The sequence below is a fragment of the Nuphar pumila genome, chromosome 6 (assembly GCF_984573655.1).
Source record: "Nuphar pumila chromosome 6, dmNupPumi1.hap1.1, whole genome shotgun sequence".
Lineage (NCBI taxonomy): Eukaryota > Viridiplantae > Streptophyta > Magnoliopsida > Nymphaeales > Nymphaeaceae > Nuphar > Nuphar pumila.
Window position 1 is genome coordinate 12,938,201 of NC_143254.1, and position 22,656 is coordinate 12,960,856.

The 22,656-nt window shown below is 37.9% G+C and overlaps 3 protein-coding genes across 4 annotated transcripts; all 3 read left to right on the plus strand.

Moving 5' to 3' along the window:
• The first annotated feature begins 54 nt into the window (after positions 1 to 54).
• On the plus strand, positions 55 to 911 carry LOC149834002 (ubiquitin-ribosomal protein eS31 fusion protein). Its single transcript, XM_090011175.1, has one exon. The coding sequence runs from the start codon at positions 133 to 135 to the stop codon at positions 601 to 603; it is 471 nt and encodes a 156-aa protein (XP_089867301.1). The 5' UTR covers positions 55 to 132; the 3' UTR covers positions 604 to 911.
• Positions 912 to 9,547: 8,636 nt separating this feature from the next.
• Positions 9,548 to 11,634, plus strand: LOC149834003 (uncharacterized). Its single transcript, XM_090011176.1, has 4 exons — positions 9,548 to 9,636; positions 9,751 to 9,856; positions 10,345 to 10,422; positions 11,276 to 11,634. Exons 1-4 carry the CDS (start codon positions 9,577 to 9,579, stop codon positions 11,326 to 11,328), a joined length of 297 nt encoding a protein of 98 aa, XP_089867302.1. The 5' UTR covers positions 9,548 to 9,576; the 3' UTR covers positions 11,329 to 11,634.
• A 2,708-nt stretch (positions 11,635 to 14,342) lies between these two features.
• On the plus strand, positions 14,343 to 22,279 carry LOC149834004 (succinate dehydrogenase subunit 5, mitochondrial-like). 2 transcript variants are annotated; one of them, XM_090009924.1, is made up of 5 exons: positions 14,343 to 14,469; positions 16,876 to 17,012; positions 17,792 to 18,099; positions 18,227 to 18,412; positions 21,965 to 22,279. In XM_090009924.1, exons 2-5 carry the CDS (start codon positions 16,880 to 16,882, stop codon positions 22,019 to 22,021), a joined length of 684 nt encoding a protein of 227 aa, XP_089866050.1. In that variant the 5' UTR covers positions 14,343 to 14,469; positions 16,876 to 16,879; the 3' UTR covers positions 22,022 to 22,279. The 2 variants fall into 2 exon arrangements, with proteins under 2 accessions (XP_089866050.1, XP_089866051.1); XM_090009925.1 differs by having other exon boundaries at positions 14,464 to 14,592.
• Positions 22,280 to 22,656: the final 377 nt, after the last annotated feature.

Consider the following 22,656-nt stretch of genomic DNA (forward strand, 5'->3'; position numbering starts at 1 on the left):
TTATACACAAAGACGGACAAATCCCCCACCCCACTGTATATAATCCCGCCTCCTCTCCAAACCCTAACCCTAACCCCTCATCTCCTTCCCTTTCGGCTTCTTTCCTTCCACCTCCCACCTGCGTCTGCGAAGATGCAGATCTTCGTGAAAACCCTAACGGGGAAGACGATCACCCTCGAGGTGGAGTCTTCAGACACCATCGACAACGTGAAGGCGAAGATCCAGGACAAGGAGGGCATCCCGCCGGACCAGCAGCGCCTCATCTTCGCCGGAAAGCAGCTCGAGGACGGCCGCACCCTCGCCGACTACAACATCCAGAAGGAGTCCACCCTCCACCTCGTCCTCCGCCTCCGCGGTGGCGCCAAGAAACGCAAGAAGAAGACCTATACCAAGCCCAAGAAGATCAAGCACAAGAAGAAGAAGGTCAAGCTCGCCGTCCTCCAGTTCTACAAGGTCGACGACTCCGGCAAGGTGCAGAGGCTACGCAAGGAGTGCCCCAACGCCGACTGCGGCGCCGGCACCTTCATGGCCAACCACTTCGACCGGCACTACTGCGGCAAGTGCGGACTCACCTACGTCTACCAAAAGGCCGGGGGGGATTAGGACAGGCGAAAGGTTCCGCTTTCAATGGCTGATATCTTTTGATATTTATCGGATTCTGATGGAAAACAAACTGCTTTTAGGATTTGTATTCGGTTTATTAGCATACAGTCCTTTTTAGATTCGAAAATATGGAATGAACTGATTCTGCTTTTTGATGAGTTTGAATACCTTTGATTTTTAATATTAAATTTTCATTCGCTGTTGGTAATTAGGATTCAATTGTGAAGGTGTTGGCCTTAAATTATGGGTTTATTCTACCTGTGCTTTATGGTTACTTTTGGAACTTATGGAATTTGTGGTTTTGCTTCCAAGAGTAATTATCTGTGTTGTGATAGTGGTCACTTCGACTATTCATTCTTTCCTCTAACCTTAATTTTGCTTTCAAAGGCAATTCAAGTCGAAGAAAAAGGGGAAATATGACGAAAATAATTAAGAATGAACACGTGATTCAATAGCCTGGTTGACCTTATCGATTTGGTTGTTATGCTTCATGAATTATCTCATTTCTCATTGTCTACTCAGTCAGCATTGCTTTGTTTGGTTTTCACACGTGCGTGAAGTAAGCATGAGAGGATTCATGTTTAGCTTATGTCACTTATGGGTGTTGTCATCATGGTGTCATTTTTTCTGTTGTTTGTGTTTCTGTTATTTCTACTCAGGAGCAGCATCATGTTGGCCATACGGTGTATGATTGAGAAGTTTTTTTATATATGTGCACGTGTTTCGAGGGATAAGATTGTTTTCATATGTTTTTGTGTTTTGTAGACGCTAATGCAGTTTCTAGTTACTATTGATGTTTTCTGTTGTTGTCTCTACTGCTTTTATGCATCATATGATGATGCTTAATTAAAGAAGGGGTGGCGCTACATGGAAAGCTATTTTTGTTCATTATCCGCTGCATGGTTTTTGTAAGACTCCATTTTTTGTATTTATATTTAAAAACACGCGACTATATAAATTTATCACATTTGAAAACGAGAAAAAAATTGTTTTCTGGGTTTAGGCCATCCATGTCTATTTTGGTCAATTTCTATAGTTAAAACATTCAGGTCGTATTCACATATTTGTAGTTAGCTCCATCAGGTTTCTCGCATGGCTGGATTGCCATGGTGATGTTGAAGTTGTAGAAAGATATTGCCTTGGTACAAGAGTCATATGTCTTGAGATATAAATGCCCTTTTTCCATATTTAAATGTCATATTTAGCTTGAACATTTTCCATCTATATGGGGCAGTTTAAACGAGTGCTATCAAAGCATTCTACATAGGTGGGAAGCTTGCTTCCCAGAAACTGCTTCAGAAGCGTGAAACTCCTCGCTTTCGAAACTTGATTCTCTCATGCTTCTCCTATGTTTTTCTTTTGCTTCCATACATGCTTCAAATGAGCTTCTGTCACACATTTCAAGTGCTTCCTATCACAATTCTTGCTCACTTTCCGTGCACTTTCTCTAACTTGGCAATTATCAATTTTTGATTTTGAGAAGAATTTAATTCTGAAACTACAAAATTATGAAATTCATGACTAGTCACTTTTATTTTAGTTTTTATTCCCTTCTCGCTCAATTAGTTTTTTGCCTCCCATTCAATCTCATCACTTCCTTTTTTAATTTCTATTCTTGTTTTTTCTATTAAATTGTTTCTCTACTTCTCGCTTCATATAAATTTTAAAATATCTTGTTACTGCTTCTCGCTTTGTTTTCTGCTTCTGCTTCCTAGCCTGCTTACCTTGGTTTAAGCATTCTTTTTGAGTCCCGGGGTGATCCAGAACATTACGAGGGTGTCTGCTACATTGTCTTCTATAGTTTTTTGTGCCTAGACTGTCATCTTTTGAAAGATATGTAGTCATTGTTTCTTGTAGAGTGTTTTTTTTGTGCGGGTGTGGTTGTTGCTGCATATTTTCCATCTTCATGTAATTGCTGTTTGAGACTGTGTTCATCTATTTATTTATCTGTTCCATTACTTTCGTCTTCCATAGTCTCTTGCTCATCAAAGCATATTTGATATATAAAGAGAGTGGTTTTTGCTCCCTTACCTCTTTCCAGTTTGAATCTTATTCATTTTACAGAACGTGAATAAATCTTTATTACATTTTGTGTTTCCCACCCCCCTTTTTTAAGTGGGGAATGATATCAGGTTGGGATGATTTCACCTTGCACGATGTTTTTATTAATCTATTGACAGTATTACTTTAGAAATTGTGCTCCTTATTCACTAGATATTTACTAGATTGCAAGACGCGGGTAGCATGAAAATTTCTTTGGCTATCATATCATCAACATGCAATGTTTAGACATGTATTCCTTATTGGTAGGGCCTGTTGTAGCATTTGCATCTAAGACGTTGCCCTTTTATTTGGGGAATAAGATCAGTGAGGCTGTAGGGTGCATTCGATAGTTTATATACTGGTGCAATCTTTGGGGTTGAAGAACACAATCATCTGTCAGAGGCCACCTATTGAGGCCATCACATTTGCAATGAAGGTGGAAACAAGAACTTCTCTAGTGGCATATGAGTTAAGTTGGGAAAGGGATCTGTAGGAGAGGAAGATGGCCTAGAAAAATCATGTTTATCAGGAGGTGAGCATGTTTTTCTCTGAGCAAATCTTAAGTTGTCTTTGGATGTTTAAATTGAAAATCTTAGCGTTAGCATCATGGTAGATTTGAGTAGGGGTATATGCAAAATGGTGGATGGTAGTGGTGTCGTTTCTTTGTCTGCCTTGTTATGAAGCCTTTCTTTTAACTTCCAAAAATGGGCTGTTGATTAGCTTGTCTAGATTCATGTAAACAATGCCAATGGTTGAAAATCGTAGAGGCAAGACAGAGTAGTCCCTGTTCTGAATTTAATATTAAATTCTATTTATGGTTAGGAAGTTATGTTGGTGTAAGTTGGTCCCTGCTCAATTATCCATTAGACATTTGTCGGCTAGTATCATGAAATTAGGCATTTGTCAACTAACATTGTGAAGGGGATACAATTTCAACTTTCATCAATAGACAGCCATATTGCCTAATGTAATGGCTTCTGATACGTTGTCACATGGTTTGCCTTCAGACTTTCAATATCTTATGTAACCACGGTCTTTGAGTTTTTAGATTTATAGTATCTGATCGAAGTAGAGTTTCTTCCAAGTAGAGTTTATGGGTGTAATGTGTTTCCTTTTGTCTTTGGAATAGCCTGGTTAAAAATATCAAGAAGTGGCTCCGAGTTTAAACTCTTTGTAATGTCTGCTGCTCAGTATCTCTGACTAGTCCAAAGATAATGTCTGCTGCTCTGTTTCTATGACTGAGTCTAAACTTAGGCCAAGATGGGTTATGACAAAAAGCACCTCTGTTTCTCCATGCTTGGGTTTCACTATAGTTTCTATCATATGTTGTTCTGCGTCTGCTGTTTTATGAGCTTGAACTGCACTCTGTATGTTTTGAATTCTGGGATCTCAGTCTTGGATTTGAGATCCGAGTATTAAGATAAAATACATATACATCTGGTAGGCAATTTAGGATTTGGGAACCATGCAGCTTCTTTTAAGAGATTACAGGGAAACGGTTGGGGTTTTCAGAAGCTCCTGATGGGGAATCCGTCCTTATTTATAGCCGTGTAATGCAGCAGTTGCTGCATATAGATTAATGAAGACTTACAGAAAAAGGATTTGTAGTATGATCTGAATGCAATAAATCTGATAATGCAGACAACGAAAGAGGTAAATTATCTGAAGGTAATGCCCTATTATTTCCCCTGCTGTCACGGTGATGAAATTTTGGTATCTTGATCGTCATCTGTACTCTGTAGCTTGATTGGCTTTTTAATACATTTCTTTTGCCTTGCATCTGTGCAATTGTGCTTGCTGTGTCTTTTTCTCTGATGTAGCTATGAGTGGACCTCTTGCAGAATGTAGTCTTGTCCTAGTTTTTTAGGCCTATTAAACTGGTTATGTTTAACAAGGTTAACATTAACCAGGGCTGCTGAGTTTAATTCGACTCATAAAAAAATCAAAATAGAGAGCGGATAAAAAACAGTTGTGCCCTTCTAATGTTCTCGTCAGAGTTGCCTAGGGTGTCGTTTCATCTGGATCATTCAAGACCCACCGTATAATATTTCTCTCTGTTCATTTTGCACCATTGCTCATGTCTCGATCACTAATTGGGTCGAAAACGGTGGTGGGCTCTGTTCGTGGTAGGAATGCCCCTCACCTGGATGGCGTTAACCTAGTTGCTGGTGGCCTTGATCTGGTCTTGGCATCATGAATGGTGACGAAAACGGTGGTCGGCTCTGTTCGTGGTAGGAAACCCTCACCTGGATGGCAATCGTGCCTTTACCATGGGTCTTTTCCTCATTTGGCTTGTGTTCAACAAAGTCTGGACCAAAACTTGAAACCCTACACTGGAGGCGGTGCGTCCCTACCTTTTACTGGGTTACATAAAAGTTTTGGAAACGTTACTATTACAAATTAGCTCTTTCTAAAATTGTCTTCCTGTTTAAAGATCGTATTGCAAGCCGGTCTAACAAATTCTGTTGATAAGAGGGTATGTATCAAATTGGATCTTTCATTGGTCTAACGTAGGCTTCCAAAATAATATATTCTTTGGGTATTGCGTTGCTGAGTAGCTAATGTTTATTTGTTTGAATCATTCGAAATGTCTTTTTTGGGTAGGGATGCTCTTCAAAATGTGCAGGAACCACAGCATCAATTTGAACGATGGTGAAACAGTAGCCTTGAGAAGCTTCTTGCTGCACAGAAGGCTTCTTCGGAAGTGAGAAACTCCTTTCTTTGAAAGGAGGGTAAAGATTTAAGAAACCCACTTTCAAAATATGGGAAACTTTCCTTTTTGTTTTTCAAATTGGTTCCCTTTCTTGTGTTGCTTATCATTAGAATTCCCTCACTTATGTTTTTTATGTTAGAAAATTATAATTTTCTCATAAAAAGCTTGCAAGTTAGTTTTATATCATTTTATATTTGTATTCATATGATTTCTTAATTGCTTTTACCCATGCTTCATGCTTCTCTGTGTTTCCTTTTCATTTTTCATGTGCTTGCATAATTGCTTTATAACTGTATCCCGCTTCCCACTTCATACCATTTTTTAACACTCATCGCTCCCGCTTCATGCATCGCCTCTCTTGTATCCATTTTGTTTTCTGGTAACTATGGGTGAAACCTTTATTCGATCACTAAGGAAATTGAACCTTGATTGTAAAAGAAATATCCTGACAATCCTAAGGTATTTTTGGGGAAAAAATAACCATTAATATACGACATAAACTCAATGCTATATCAAAGCTGACTGTATCTACAATTGGAAATCATAGGTGCAAGTTGTATTTCACTGAAACTGACTTCATAAAAGCCTTGAATGGCTCTGAAAATAATTGTGGGGTTCATGTAAAATACAAAGTGATCCTGAACACTTCAAAATTTTAGGTAATTTTATTTTTATTTTTAAAATACATAGCAAAAATATTGAATGTGAAGTTAGAAAATCTTGGTCGATTATAGATAATTTTGTATTTAATAAAAGCACTGATATAAATACTGAAATTTAACTTATTAGAGTAAAAATGCTTGAAACAAGTAAAACAAAATTCCAGATCATGTGATCTTTACAACTCGAGCCAAGCCTCCAGCAACAGCTCTCGATGAACAATCATCCTGATCTCAAGTGTTGGTCGAACCTGCAAAAGATCGGATACGTGTACAATTTCGGACCACTCCTCTGAGCTCCAACCGACATAATATTCTCACCCTTACGCGTTATGATACAATAAAAAGGTTTGAAGGTAGAGAGAGAGAGAGGAGAGAGAATTAAGAGAGATGAAAAAGAACCGTACGAGAGTCTCTGTTTCTGTTTACAGGGAGCTCATTAAATGGGAGGGGAGAGGAAGGCTCCATCATCCATCATGCTTGTGTCTCTTCTCTTATCAAATCATTCAATTGACTTTAACATCCCACTTATTATATTCCTAACCTCTTATTTAATTTATAAATTTTATATTATACTTTATTATTTTCTTTTAATTCTTATATAAGATGGAGGGTCGATTCACCCTTTCCCCTGCCTCTCGTTAATGCTCTCCAAAAACGTGTGTTCTTATTTACTTAATGTGAGTCCCATTAAAGAGGTGCTGGATATGATGTTTACAAAAAACCCTAACTGCCTCCTAGCCTCTTCTCTCTCTTCGTTCCGAAACATTAGGCGATGCAGTCGGTGGCTTCAGCGAAAAGGATGGCAACGTCCAGACAGATTAGGTGGTGGCACATCCGATGAAACCTGATGCGGAACATGTTAAAATCTTTCATGCTAGAGGCTTCCAGAGAAACAAAAAATGAGAGAAGGAAGAAACTGTCGACCAGGAGGTTTTGTCAGGCTCCGGCGAGCTTATCCGGCCAACCCTGACCCCTTTCTATCATCCGACGACGACCCAACCTCGATCCCTTTCCGCTATCCAACGCGGTGCGGTCTGGTAGGTCTAGCCAGAATCGACCTCCCTCCCAGCTCCGATCACCACACAGTGACAGAGGCGGAAGTCTGTGAAAAACAAGGAAAAATTCCCTCTGTAAGCATATATTTGTATATATTTTTATATATATTTACAAAGAGTTTTTCCGACGAAAAGGTCGGCGGTCAGAACTGTCTGCGATTTTCGGGAGGGTTTGGGTTTAACCCAAAATCTGGCGAAAACCCCTTGAAACCCGAATGGGGTTTTCGCCGGTGACCGGCGCGAAAAGGAATCCAGAAAATCTCGGTCACAGGGGATTCACCCGAACCCGATACGAGTTTGGATCCTATCCATGAACCAGACCGGTTCAGAACCTTGACCCGATTCGTTTTACTACCAGATCCAAAACAGGTCTGGTCCGATATAATTTTCAGAACCGGATTGAAAAATGTATCGGACCGGTTCAGATTCCAGAACCCTAATTCAGCTTGATTGAACAAAAAAGCGATTCTGTTTTAAGAACATAATCGATCTGTCTGGACTAACAAAGTAGCCTGTTTTCCTATCTCTATTCATCCTTATACAAAAGTGGAGGAGCAGGCCGCAGAGGTCCAGAAAATCACCTGACTCTGATACCAATTGTTGGGTCAAATCGACCCTAGAGACTAAAACAATTGGTACAAGCAAACTGTACTAAAATAATAAATACAAAGAAAAAAAAACCATGTACCTGATGTTCCTGCTATTGCTCGATGATGCGTTTGAATGAAGCGGAGGAGTCTTCTCCTCTAGGTTTTCTCTGCCTTAGGTGAGTCACGACACAGTATGAGAAAATAGAGCAGGGCAGGGGCGTAGCTAGGATTCATGTGAGGGGGGGGGGGCAAACAGGGGTGTAGCAAAAAAAAATTATTTGTGCGATAGTCGGGGGTTCGGGGGATGCGCCCCCGAAATTTGTTTTTTGAGATAAAATAAAAAATGGCTACAATTATTAATAAAAATCTATTTCATATGGACAAATCAAACTATTTGTTGCAGTCAGGGCTTGGCTAGGACTGAACTGGGCTACACAAATGGATAAAAATGGAATCAGGGCTGGGCTTTTAAAAAACAAAAATAAAAAATTAACTGTTTCGGGAGGTCGGACTGGGCTACAGCCCAGTCCTGGACCCCCCCTCCCCCCTAGCTACACCCTTGGAGCAGGGACCCAACCATGTATCTGAAACCCTTTTGGAGAAACTTCTTATGCACAACTGCCCTCAACCATGCAGGTATATCTAAAAAGTTTCTCCGTAACTGATTAACAGTTATAGATAAGCCCACGACAAAATGGGACTTATCCCTGTTTCAAATCACCGCATATTTGACTGTTAGTTAGGATCCAATCCGGATTCAAATAGATCTTATCCAGATCTAAAATACTAACAATATATTCTTTGTGATAATCTTTTGTGAAGAAATATACAATTGCCTGTAAAGAACAAACACAACCAAGAAGTCGATTCACACGTGTGAGAAAATCACAAAACACAAGCTCACACAAGGAAATACATTTTAACGTGGTTCAGTTTGTTGAAACCTACGTCCACGATATCTCTATCTCTCTCACTCATTCAACGTGAGATAAAGGCTTTATTAGTTATAATAGAGGAGTTACAAGTTATCTGTGAAACTCTCTCATTCAGAGAGTCTATTACATAAGCACTTGTACCAAACTTAGACTCTCTTTGAAGGCTATCTAACCTTGGAGAGTTTATCTTGGTCTGGTCTTCTTTAATTGAACTATCCTTGTGCAAGTCTTCATGAGGCTCGACCAGCCTGGAGGAGTCTTTACACATCAAGACTCTGCTGGGCATGAGAGTCTGATGAGTCAGCAAACAACCCTGACCTTGATCTTGGATCTTGACCCAACTTTGAACCTTGATCCAATACCTTAACAATGGGATCCTTTTTGTATTTGAAGCCGTTGGGTCTACCTTGATCATACCATAAACTATTCTATAGGGTATAACTCCCAACTTTGAATGACGTTATGACATTCCTCCAATGAGCTGACGATAAGAGGCAAAGTTCCTTCATTTTGTGGAATACATTACCAACCTCAGTAACGCTGGTCCCACAAACAACCAGGGGCCCACACCAAGTGCCCCCGGAAGGCAACTGCTGCACGTGAGCAGCTCTCCAACGACACGTGTACCGTAGGGTCTCCTCATCACCTGGCCTTTTGGACCACCACCTGCATTCAAAGACCTTGAAGAGGGTGAGCCCCACTATGGGTAGCTAGGGTTAGGGTTTCAGCCAATGGTCCAAGTGGATTCCCTTCCTATGTGACTCTTCTTATCCCCAGCACTGGATGAGGCCAATCCACAGCGTGGATATCGTTTCACTGTTGGCCTTTCACTCGGATAGCATAGGATAACAATTCAACACCCCCACGAGGACCCTGAGTGCACAAACTTCAAGTATCTCTTCTTCCCTTTTGTTTCTTCCTCCTTTTTCTTTCATTCTCTCCCTTGATCATTTTGTCCACTTTAGGCAACAAAAAATGTGCCAAGACGGCCACCAACCTTGTTTGCTTTGCCACCCTCATGGCTACATCAGGATGGTAGTATTCCTAATAAACTAATACACCAACAATGATCACTTACGCATGTTTGCACTTCGCTCGTTTCTTAAACCTGCCTTCTTCTCATGCTTTGATCATGATTACATGTTTTAGGTTCAACATCTGATTGAGAGATGCTTGATCCTTAGCATGAGCCGTGATGACTGCGTTCAAACTCTTGCTCAGCATGCGAACATCCAACCCTTGGTCACCTTGACAGGTGATCATCTCTCTCTTTGTCTCTCTCTCTAGAATTATAGGAGGTGATCTATGTTAGTACATTTTCTATGGTGAATTGGTCATGCTTATTTTTATAGTTTGCTTCCTAGATGAACTGCTTGAATGTCATATATATATATATATATATATATATATATATATATATATATATATATATATATATACACACGCTTCAAACATTGCTTCCATGCATGAAAAGAACCCTCCTTCAACTGCTTGGAGTGCTATTCGTGGTTAGTTAATTTTAACTTCCGTTTGTTTGAGGTCACAATTGAATTATATTTTGTGAGTTTACTAACTTTATATTTCATAAGACCAACTTGATGAATTCCACCAATTAAAAAGTTCTTGTTGAACTTTTTTCTTTGGAATGTCTTCGACGCATTTTCTGAAGCTGTTGGCTATTTGTTTCACCAGATACCAAGGAACTGTTTAAAGTCAATCTTATGACGTTTGATATGTGTGCAGTGTGGAAGGAGCTCTTGAAGGAAAATAAGGATTTTTTCCAAGCCTACTTCCGGGCCACCTCTCAAAGGTCGTTCAAATGTAAGGTTTTGGGGATCTTTAGTTTGTTGGAAAAAAGTACACCACAAACAACAGTCCAATTGTCAGGTAGAGGGTAACCAAACGCACATGATTATGAATAACTGACCAAAATTCATTACTGATTCACTAAAATTAATAGATCATTATTCTCAACATCCAGAAATAAAAAATCAAACAGTTTTATTTAATCATATATCGTGGAAAGTATGGTTTAGTTGCTTTAGATAAACTTAAATAGGTAAATGCTGTGCTCTAACATGAGAATATAAAGGAATGGAATTCTTGGGATAAGAACATTTGTTTTTCTTTCCTTTTCTTTTTCCGGGGAATTTCAACTAATTATAAAAAAAATCTTAAAACTAAGGAAGATAAAAATAAAAGATCTAAGAATACACCGATAAAATTTTTAATGAAAATAATAGTATAAGGCAATCACATTGTTAGGTAAAAAAATATCCTTGAAAATCTTGGAACCCTTGGAACAAAAACACAGTTGGTTAGAACATCCATATGAAAACACCATAAATGTGGTAATACAAACAATCTCAAGCCAAGTAACAGTCTAACACATTTATCCATTAAACTAAGCCCACAGTCCACTTCCAACACCAACTGAGAATAAGATGATCTCATAATGGATACTTTGGTCATGTTCTCAAAGCTTAAATCGAGTTCCATCCATGTATATATGTACTAACAGGGTTCACCCAATAATGAATGTCATATTTGACCATGTGAAATCAGACTCATGTATATCAACTTGTTAAAAGTTTTTAGTTCCTTTTTCAACTTAGGTTTTCCTTAGATACATGGCCTCTGATGTTAATTTCCTTATTATTATGTGCATTGTCAGATAAGCCATTTCGTAGGGCATCAAGGTTCCGAAGAAGGAGATGGTGGCACTAAGCAAATCACTTATAAGGAAAGTCTCCAAGAATAGATCGAGTATTATTGCATGTGAAAATTTGATGCTTGCTTGAGTTATTAGTACCTTGTGCTTATGTACTGATATATAGATGCCATTTAGGTAAACATCAACGCTATGTACAGCTTGTTGACTACAGTTAGGACGCATTACTTTGTCTTTGGTTCATCTAATAAATGGATCCTTAGCTGCTCCAGATTCAGATCAGGTTGGACTTGGAAAAGTGAAGGTGCAAATACATGTGGATCATGTCACCTTGGAACTCTGAGATTTGGATAATATTTACCAAAAAATACTTTAAGATCTTTTTTTTTCCTGAAAGAAACTTTAAGATCACCCATTAGAAAAGTTGACAGTGTGATACTCATCCATGAAAGTGTAAAGGAGCTTTTTTGCATTTCAAAGAGAGAGAGAGAGAGAGAGAGAGAGAGAGAGAGAGAGAGAGAGAGAGAGAGAGAGAGAGAGAGAGAGATGATTGTACACGTATATATGGTTGCACACACAGATATTACGTGCATCGGTGCATGGAGATACTAAAGTAAGTGCACATGTATTGCTGTAAACGCGCAAAGATCTTGCTGTCCCTGCTGCATATATAGTGCCTGCATAGTGCGTTCTCTCTCCCACAGCTCACCTGGGCTTGTATAGGCTCGTTAACTTGTAATAAATATATTTTACATATATTTTGGATCATAGAATGCAGATGGTTGAAGTATTTGGCTTCCAAGCAATACACTTAGAGTCTTAAATCCTATTACTGACAGATTTAAAACACTTAATTATTTTGTAAACAAGTCAGTTCAAGCTTAGGTCCGTATATTTGGCGTCATAATTCTACAATTTTCAGCTTTTAAAAAATGTATTTTTATAAATTTGATCGGTGTTGGAAGGGAGGACATATCAGGAATATAAGCCACATTATACAACAATCTAAAAATGTCAAGGACATGTCTTTACAGGATCTGAAGTCTTTCTCTATGTTCTTTTGGTGGACGTAAGGTGTTCATTTATGAACCACGTAAATATTGAGTTCTTTGTGTTCTGTTGTTTCTTTTTATTTGATTCGTGAGTGAGTGTTGTCGATCCATTATGAGAGTGAAAAAAGCTTTCAATATTTGTCATTGTTGTGTGTAACAACACTGTTTACACAATAGGTTTTCTCTCAACCCATTGCAGTTCAATATAGTTTATTCATCATTCTCACATCTTTTGAGAATCTGAGTGATTTGTTTTGATCACATTTTGTAAATAGTTATTTAAAGACATTAAAAAATATAAAAAAACTCAAAAATTTCAAAACCGAGTTGAGATTCAAATTAACGTCCATAAAAACCAACAGAATATCCAATTGGATCTATATTTACATCAGACACAAACCAAGGTTTTATAAAAATGGGTCAGACCGTCCTAAAATGACATCCATCTTTTTTCGGATCAGGAGTACTCAAGGTTGTAAAAGTGTATTTGTTTTTTCCTCTGTTTAAAAGAATGATACCAGTCACCTTTTTAATATAGAAGAAATTTTTGAAAACTGATCCCGGATGGGTTTCATCATACATTCAATATCCGAGTCATCCATCTTGAAAACGGATCCCATTCGATGGTTAGGATTGAATGTATGATGGAACCCATCTTATTTCAAATGATGGGATCCGTTCCCCAGCACATGTTTGGCTCATAAAGAACTTGTTCAAACTGTTGAAATGGGCTTGGCAAGTGTTCGACTTTTTAAGCATAAATAAATACATTTTATATCATAAAGTGTAGTGTAGAACAAATAGTATAGAACAAATGTGAAATGTTTGACTTGTGAGTAAAACGTTTTAAAGTTTGATTTTTTATTGCTTATAGCTTTTGAACAATATACACATTTTGTAAATGGACCACTATGAACTGTCTGGATTTGCTTAGAGCAATGTTGTCGTAGTTGAATCCCCGGATTCTCTTAATGTTTCTGAAAATTGAATTGATTGGTTCAGAAATTGATTTTGACAAAATTGGTTAGTGACTTGCACTAAAAATGATATGAAATCAAATGTAATTTAAAGTATGATTTATAGAACAATATCATTGGCTTTTGAAACGTAGTGCACGTCTCCTTGTGGTGAGACGTTGCAGGTTCAAACCGGTTGAATAATAACTGGTGGTGGTCTTCTGCTTAACCCCAGCTTGCCTTTAAAAAAAACAATAACTGTTGTTGGGGGTGGTGATGAAATCCGTGGATATCACAACAACATGATAACATTGTTGAAATCTGCCCCATTTATAACACCAACTTTCCTCCCAAGTTAGGGGTGTCAATGGGTCTGGTTTACCCAGACCGAACTTGAACCAAACCTTATAGGGTCCGGGTATGATGATAAATAAAAAAACCCAATTAAGATTCAGGTGCGGACCTTAAGATCTGATTAATACATGAACCCAAGTATAGTTTGTGAAATTTTTACACCAGACCTGAAATTTTCAATGTAAAAATGATAAAAAATATGTTTTTTACCGGGTATGGTTCGAGTTTGGTTCATGTAGTTCTTATTGGGTTGGGGTATGATTTTTCTTATAGTAGACCTAGGTCTAAACCCGATATCATACCCAAAAATCTGGTCCAAGTCTGGTTCCACCGGAGTATGAACCAAACCTGATAAGTTGACCACCCCTACTCCCAACCCCTCTCCCATCTCTCTCTCCTCTCAAAAGTGGTGATAAATTGCCGTTATGAACTTTTGTCACTATGACTATAAGCATCATAATGCAACGCCTTATTGGACTGGGTTCAGTCGCACATAGACCCGAACTGATCTGGGCACCTGACTCTGGGTTGGATATTACTCGAAAGAAAGGATAAGAAAGTAATATTAATACATAGATAAACAAAATAATATTAGATAATATGTAATTAACCTGCTCAGCCGCACAATGGCATCGCCACTGTTTCCTGATAAATGTAGGGGCTTTTACGTAATTAACCGCAAGAATAAACCGCAGTTTGCAAAGGCGATGGAGGTAGAAAATAAGGGCGGAAGGCGACAAGAATCACCCAGGCATCGTGAAGGCGCCCTTCTTCATCACCGATCAGATTCCGGTTCGCGTATTCTGATTCTCCTCCGGAAACCACGCATTTTGAGGTGCATACTTCCTCTTCCGGTTCAGGTTTTTCATCTTCGCTACTGTTTCGGGTCGGGAACCGGCGATTCGCCTCGTTTCTTTGTGCTCTTGATGATCCGGAGGAGCCTTGGATGGGATCTCTGGTGAAATCGCCTCATTTTTTTGCGTTTTCCTTCAAGATTTATTTGCTCTATTTGTTACTTTTTTTGTTTTTTTGGATCTCGCATGGATTTTAAGTGTGATTGAAGTAGTTGCAGAGATGGTGACATTTAGGCTTTTTTTATCACAAAAATGGGGGTGTTCGACTTTCCTGTTTCTTATTTGATATGGTGAATAAGTTGTTTATGCAGGTTTTGGGGGTTGTAAGTTGTTTCTGACTCAACAAAATAGGTTTTTTGTGCGTTTTCATTGATGTTTAGTGAAGTACGTGTCGAACTGTTGACATTTTAATGTGTTTGATCTACTGACATTTTAAGGTGTTTGATGATATTCTTCCTTTCACGTATTTTATTCATCATTTGATCGGACAGTGGATCTTATTGCGTTTTTGTGAGATAGTTCCATGTCATAAAATGTCATATTTTCACTTTTTTCTTATGGCGAACGAATTGTTTTGAAATGTTGTCGTTTTCATTGCTAATTTTTATTGTTTTGGATCGGGAAGTTGCAGTTTGTTTATGGTTATTCTTTGATGTTTGGCTGACATTTTAAGGTGTTGAATTCTATTATTTTTGTTAAGATATGATGATTATCCTTTGGACAGAAAATGATTTTTTTTGTTCTTCTTGGTAGGACATACTATTTCTTGTTTTTTTTGTTGGTTTATTGTTACATTACAATTTAGGCAAATCCTTCTTTTTTCCTCTTTCGGGATTTTTTGTTGTTGATAGCTATAGTCATACCTATTGAAATGACATTTAAGGTGTTTTATTATATTATGTTTTTAAAGAATGTGGTTATCATTAATCAGAAGATAGAATCTTTGTGTTGCTTAGTAATTATTCAATGAGATATTGTTGGAAAATTTTCATTTCAAGTATTTCTTTTCATATTCTAATGCTTAAGATGCTTAGTTGAGTTACAAGGGAAAATGGATAATGAGTTTATTTTGTTGGACATATATGAGGTCATATTTGGTGCTATTGAAGGCAAGACATGGAACTATTGAGCTGGAAATCATAGGTTCAAGCTTTATCGATTCAATCTGACCACATAGATGTGTTCAGCATGATTTTCTTGCTAAGGATTAAAACTTGGATCTTGTTATTTCTATCTAAAAATATGATTTTTGAGTGGTGAAAATTTTAATGCATTGTGTGCCATTGATTTTTGAAGCCTTTAAAAAACCTGCTTACATGTCACAATCACATGATTTAAAACTCGCTTTCTACTAAAAAACCTTTCTAGATCACATTCACAAGGTCTAGTCAACAAAAAAAAGGTCTAAAAAATGTGAAAAAGGTGATTTATACTCAATAGCTCTGAGCCTTCAATAGCACCACCCTATATATACATATGTAATCATCTATAACAATGTTGTGAAAAGTGTTGAAGTGCAGCGAAGCGCTCCATAAAAAATTGAAGAGGTGTAAAAGCGTAAGCCTCATTTTTTAAACTTAAAAAATATCTAAAATTATAAATAAATAAAAGAAATGCTTTATTGATGAAGCAACAACCAATAAGAAGGGATCTGTTAATATTATGAATAGAATCAATAGATCCTTTTTTATATCTTACTTTCAGTTTCAGGACTTCTTTTCAACTTCAAAATGTTTTTTCTTTCCATGAAAAATATTGAAACCCCATTAAATAGATAACACCCTCCTATGCGAGAGTATAGAAAAAGAGAATAGAGAAGTGGCAATACCACAATAAAAACAACATAACTGAAAAAGGATCCTATTGATATCAAATTATTCAAATATAAACATATGTTTGGTACTAAAGATCAACAATAATTGAAGGAAAAATCAGAAAACTAAAGATCAATTTTCTAATTGTCCCCAGATATTACAACCACTTAATATTTAAAACACAGGATCCCAGAAAATAGCCCAAGAGAGAGCGAGTGAGAGAGAGAGACGAGTGTCTGGCAAACAGTTATTCTTCCTTTTGGTATAGAGAGAGAGAGACAAGGAAAGAGGGAGGTTGAGAGGTGAGAGAGGGAGAGGCAAAGAGAGACTGTGAGAAGGAGAGAGAGAGAGAGAGAGAGAGAGAGAGAGAGAGAGAGAGAGAGAGAGAGAGAGAGAGAGAGAGAGAGAGAGAGAGAGAGATTCCTATGTGCAGGACTCACAATTCCTCCCTGCTTTCAATTCCACTCCTGAGGAAGTGCAAGTCTTAGTATGACTGTGAGCTTACAGTAGCTATGGTCTAAACCGTAATTCTTGTCACTTTTCTGCTTTCTAAATGCTTTTGTTAAATTGCAGATAAATGGCTGGAAGAATGTTGACACGATCAGTTGCACGACTGTTAATCAGTAAACCCAGTTCACCTTGGCCCCTTTCATTTGGTTCCTATAGTGCATCAAATGCTATCCAGTCACATACATCCCATGCTGTGCCTGGTAAGGTTTCTCATGTTCGACCTGATTTCTTTTTCATTTTTGTAATTATGCTTCTTTTAAATTATTTTTCTCTTTTTTTTAATGGACGCAATGATCAAAATTCAGTTCCCTCTTAATCAGCTTTGCTATTAGTATGGTTAATTAGATATAGATTTTTTGTGGTTTAATTAGGATCTAGGAATGTACCTTATTTGCATATTTTTCAGAACAAAAAAAAAGAAAAACCTTTTATAATGCTTAATGTTTAGCATGGATTGATCGTGGACTTTTTCTTTCTTTTCTCCTATAGATAATTTGGGTAGCTGAGAATGTTCTTGTGCTCTATTACTTGCAAAACATATGGTCAATAATGGTGGCATGTAACATTATCATGGCCTTTAAGATATAATTTTTTTTCATAGATAAGTCTTTATTTCTTTATCTGGAAAGAAAAGTTGTATGCTGGAGTAGGGGTTGTTTGGATGCAGCCACTGATCCAAAATAGGCGGGATAATTAGGGACGTGCTGAGATCAGCAATGCAATATCCAAGTTTACCCCATTTTTCTGGATAAGTGGCTGCATCCAAATAACTCTTTAGAAGTTAATCATAGCAACATATAGGAATAACCTGAGATTGGATTGAAAAACAAAACTAAGATTAAATCATGGAAAAAGGCCATTGTTGTGGTTTGTGGTGGTGTTACTTCTGTAGTTCTCTCATTCTTGGTTCTTGGTTCCTGTTTGTTTTTTCATACTATGAATCAGAGCTTGTGGTTTCTGATGCGTTGCCTGGTTACAGGGTCAAGATTTCCCTTCGCAATGGGATTAGGCAGTAGGCTGTATAGTGCTGATGTAAGCCATTTGCCTCAGATTACTGATCCTGATGTATTGCGACCATTCAAAGATTTAATGGCTGCAAGTTGGGATGAACTTCCAGATGCTGTTGTGAGTGATGCCAAAAATGCATTATCAAAAGCTAGTGATGACAAGCAAGGCCAGGAAGCATTGACAAATGTATTTCGTGCAGCAGAGGCTGTTGAGCAGTTCGGTGGGACCTTAGTATCTCTAAGAATGGAGCTTGATGATAGATGTGGAATAAGTGGTGAGGTCTGTTAAAATTACTCTTCAGCTTGCTTGTGATAATATTTGCTTTATTAATTTAATGGTAATTGGGACTTACTGCTGTGAAAACTGGGTCTTTGATCTGTACTTTTGTTCTTTGGACTTTCTGCAGAATGTCCAACCTTTACCAGAGGATCTTCGAGATGCTCTTAGTGCTGCATACAGGCGTTACATATCATACTTGGATGCCTTTGGCCCTGATGAAGTTTACTTGAAAAAGAAAGTCGAAATGGAGCTTGGGACCAAGATGATACATATAAAGATGCGCTGCAGCAACCTTGATTCTGAATGGGGAAAGGTGATGTTCTTTCTCAAATTCTGTTTCATAAATGATTCAAATTAGTAATCTTTATATGTAAGTTTATGAGCTGCATTAACAGTTTTGCTTGGATATAGTAATCCTCCTGGGAAAGTTGGAAGACTGGAAAAAGCTGAGGCTCAAGGCTTTGTCAGATCTAATGTCTTCATAGACTTTATTATCAGTAATACCAACCCGAAAGATTTGGCTGTGAATCAATGGGGTAATGGACTCAACACTGGTTAGTGAATTTGGTGAAGTTCTTAGTCTAGGTGAGGTCACAAACATCACATACCTTATTAAAGTTTAGCAAGAGGAAAGCTAAGAGAACATGTTGGAGGACTCAGCTGCCCATGATGTGATTGTGTGGGTTAAACTCTCCATTGCAGCATATTCTTATTGGTTATAAAACTAGGTTGTAGAACTATGTCACACGGGTGCGTTGGGGAGGCCGATGCATCTGCATCGGGTACCACCCACACATCAGGTGCATCCTTGGCCATGTTGGGTCCGAATCTGTCCACACTGACCCAAAATATATAATATATACTATAACTTTTTTGGAAGGAGGAGAGAAGAAGAGGAGGAAGAGGGGAAGGATGAAAAAGAGGCAGAGGAGGAGGAAGTGAAGCAAGAAGAGGAGAAAGAGGGGGAGGAGGGGGGAGAAGAAGAAGAAAAAGGAGAAAGAGGCAGAGGAGGAGAAAGAGAAAGAGAAGCGAGGAGAAAGCGGGGGAGGAGGTGGAGAAAGAGGAAGAAGAAAAAAGGGTGAGAGAGGTTCTTTCAAACACATTTGTCAAATAGGACTTTTGAAAATACCCTTTCAAAAATACTCGAGTGCTTTGGTGATGGATGGATTTGGGACGATAAAAGCTTCCTTCTTTTCCAAAAATACTTTGTATTCTCGATGAATAACAAAGTATAAAACGTTCACACCCTAAATCTCAAGGAATGTCATGACATGTGCCGGAGACCAATGTTTGAAGTTGGTTTAGGGAACCCATAAAATTTTATCGAATGACGCATCCAGATTCCTTATGCAATAAGAATTCCAACAAATGCCAAAGCACGTTGGAATCAAGGTTTTGTCCAAAAAGAACAACCCCACTAAAGAACATGCTCATCGAAAGTTGAGAAAAGCTTTCTTGAAGATGATAAACAAAGAGATAGGGTGTCTCACAAACAAAGATAATCATGTTCTTTAAAAACATAGGAGTTTGCTTTGGGGAATTTTGCCAAACCATTTTTATTGGTGAAAATGTTATCATTTTTTAGGAAAAATTTGAACGATTTTCAGATTTTTAGAGAATTTTGATCATTTTCAAAATTTTCTTTGGACATTTTTTTAGTTTTTTAACAATTGCAATGGTACAAAAGACCTCATTTAATTGTGTTTGAAAATTTTCTCTAGGTTTTGCCAACATTTTATGCTTTTTAGAAAATTTCCATGATCTTGTAAATTTTTATAAAGATTTTTTTGCATTTTTTCAGATTTTTTTGAATTTTAAGACTTGAATCTTTAGCGGAAGATGTCCACTATGGGACAAACACGTTCGATATATATATTTCATCCATGAGGGGACGAATTACTCATAAAAAAACTCCTCTTTTCCCTGTTGAAAAGGAAAGAAAAGAGCAATCGAACCTCTCACATCTATCATCTGGTCGGTCGATTCACCTATGCGCGCATCCACCCTCCCTCACCTCGATCTATGCGCCCTGACTAGGTGAAACCAATTTTTCTTCTTCCTCATTCTTCGTCTATACCATTATCCTCAGGCTAGTGCCAAAAGGATTCTCCTGAAATGTCTCCTTTATCTCCTAGGTTGTTTCGATCTTTTTAGGTCAACTAAAGTAGGGAATCATGATTTCTAAGTTCTTAGGAGCATAGGGTCATCCTAGCCTACTTTTGCATGGACTAGGCCTTTATCAATGAGAATTTCTACATATGCCCGACTATAGAATCTGACCAAAAGAATGATTCTAGGATCATGTGTTAACCAAGCACCTATCCCTAGTGATGGTTAGGATCAAAGTTTTCATACTAGAAAGCGGAATCGGGAAACAAAACCGAAGCAGAAGCGATGCATTTTAAAATGTATAAGAAGCGGAAAGCGAAGAATAAAAAACAATATAAGAATTGAATAAGAATAAAAATGGAATGCAAGTAAAAACTAAAATAAAAGTGACTATTCTTAAATTTCATAATTTTGTAATGTAAGAATTAAATTTTTAACAAAATCTAAAAATGATACTGCCAATTTAGAGAAAGCACATGGAGGTGAGTGAGAAGCGTGAGAGAAAACACAAAAAACATGAAAAATAGAGAGAGAATGTATACGAATAAATGAAGCGTGTGAAAAGTATAGGAGAAGCATGGGAGAATTGAGATTCTCATCAAGTTTCGGAAGCGAGGGGTATTGCGCTTTCGAAGCGAGTTTCTGAAAAGCGGGCTTCCCACCTATCTAATAAGCTTCTGGTAACTCTGGTTATGATCTATCGAAAAATCACAGATGTGCTCAAGGGAATCATATATCTCTTGGGATATCTTATCCATGCCTCCAAAAAGTTAGCGGGTCTCACTTCATCATCCACTATCGACCAAAAAGTGTCCAAGTTGCTATCCTTCCAAAATGTTCAGAGAGACTTCTATAGAGTATTGCTTGGATAACACACACCGGAAACATTAACTCAAAAACCTTCAGTCTCTCGTCGATGCCCCTTTAGGCATGAGATCCTGGTACTTTTTAGAAAACATTATGTACTTAGAGCCAATGTTCCATAGTGGTAACTCTTTATCCAACTAGTATTTTTTGCAATAAGGTAGAGAAGATATATGCTATTAGTGCCTTCTTATGTCAAATCCAAGCACAATAGGTTGGGATTTGGAGCAGTGAGGGACCCTATCACAACTGATTTGAATGATTTGTGAATCAATATGAAGTCTGCAGTGACTTGGAAACTCAGTTGAGTTCTGGGTTCTGAGTTCAGGTGCAGTCATATCTGTGCCTCTCCTGTCTTTTCTTTTTCCTTTTCCTGTATGTTGTGTCAAAATCACTCAAAGCAAATAAACTTCAATCTGACACTTGGTTTTGTGTCTCCATGTCTATTATCAGTTGGGGAAACCCTACAAGTCAATCTGTTGTGGATGGTGGAGTTCGTCCAAGTTCTTGATGAACTTGCTGAATCTGCAAGTTGTTTTGACACTTTGACTGTCTTGCTAGGTTGATTAGGCTACAGAAGCCCTTAGTCAGTATTTAAAGATAACTGATGTTGGTGCAGCAGCGGGAGTTTGTCTTTCCTTGTTGTAGGTGCAAGGCTTCGGACTATCTTTGCTGTATGTCTTAAGGAGTTGTAGTTTATGCTTGGTAACCAGTCTTTGTATTTCAAATCTACGCATTTCATACTTCTGTCTAGAATGTATATCTGATTTTCCCTCAAACTATACCCTACCTTAAAATGCTTTTGCATCTAACAAAGATTGAATAATGTAGTGTCCAGCTTAACCATTAATATTAGTCACTGCACTCACTTCTGTTTCTCAATTGACTACAGATTACGGTACTTGGGACATCTGGGCTTTCTGGATCATATGTTGAGCACAGAGCTTGATAACTACTAGCTGATCCGCATAAAGACTGCCAATAATTGTATGAATTGCTTCTGGGGAAAACACTTTTCTTTCCTTTTTCTTGCCTGGAATTTTCTCTGGTATGCCCATCTTACCCTGGAATCAAGAATTTAGATTGATGTGTTTGCGGTAAAATGGGAGCATTTTGAAGCAGTATCTTACTCGATTTCCTGAAAAGAATGTCTTGTGTTTCTATATTAACTGCAGAATGTCAAATAAGAAACAGATTTCTGGTTTTCACTTGCTCTTATATTTGCTTGTATCCATTATCCTGTTGTCATTTGTAGAGAGGTACATTCTTCTGCATGACGTTGATATCTATGTCAGTGTGGGAAAATATTCGTCTATGATTGAGTTTAGCAGTGGTAACAATTGGTCACGTAGATTCATATATGGCATGGTTGTCGCCTGTTCGAGAGAAGGACCTTGGCTACTTATGAAACGAGAAAAGTTGAGCTTTACGCGTCCTCTGTTAACGATCTACGGGTGTGTGAGCACCAAGTTGTTGGTGTGGTATTGTTATCTTCTGGTAACAATTTAGTCCATTTGTTTTGCACACAACCTGTGAGTGACTGCATCTCATGCTGGAAAATCACCCATCTTGTTTATCCCTAAG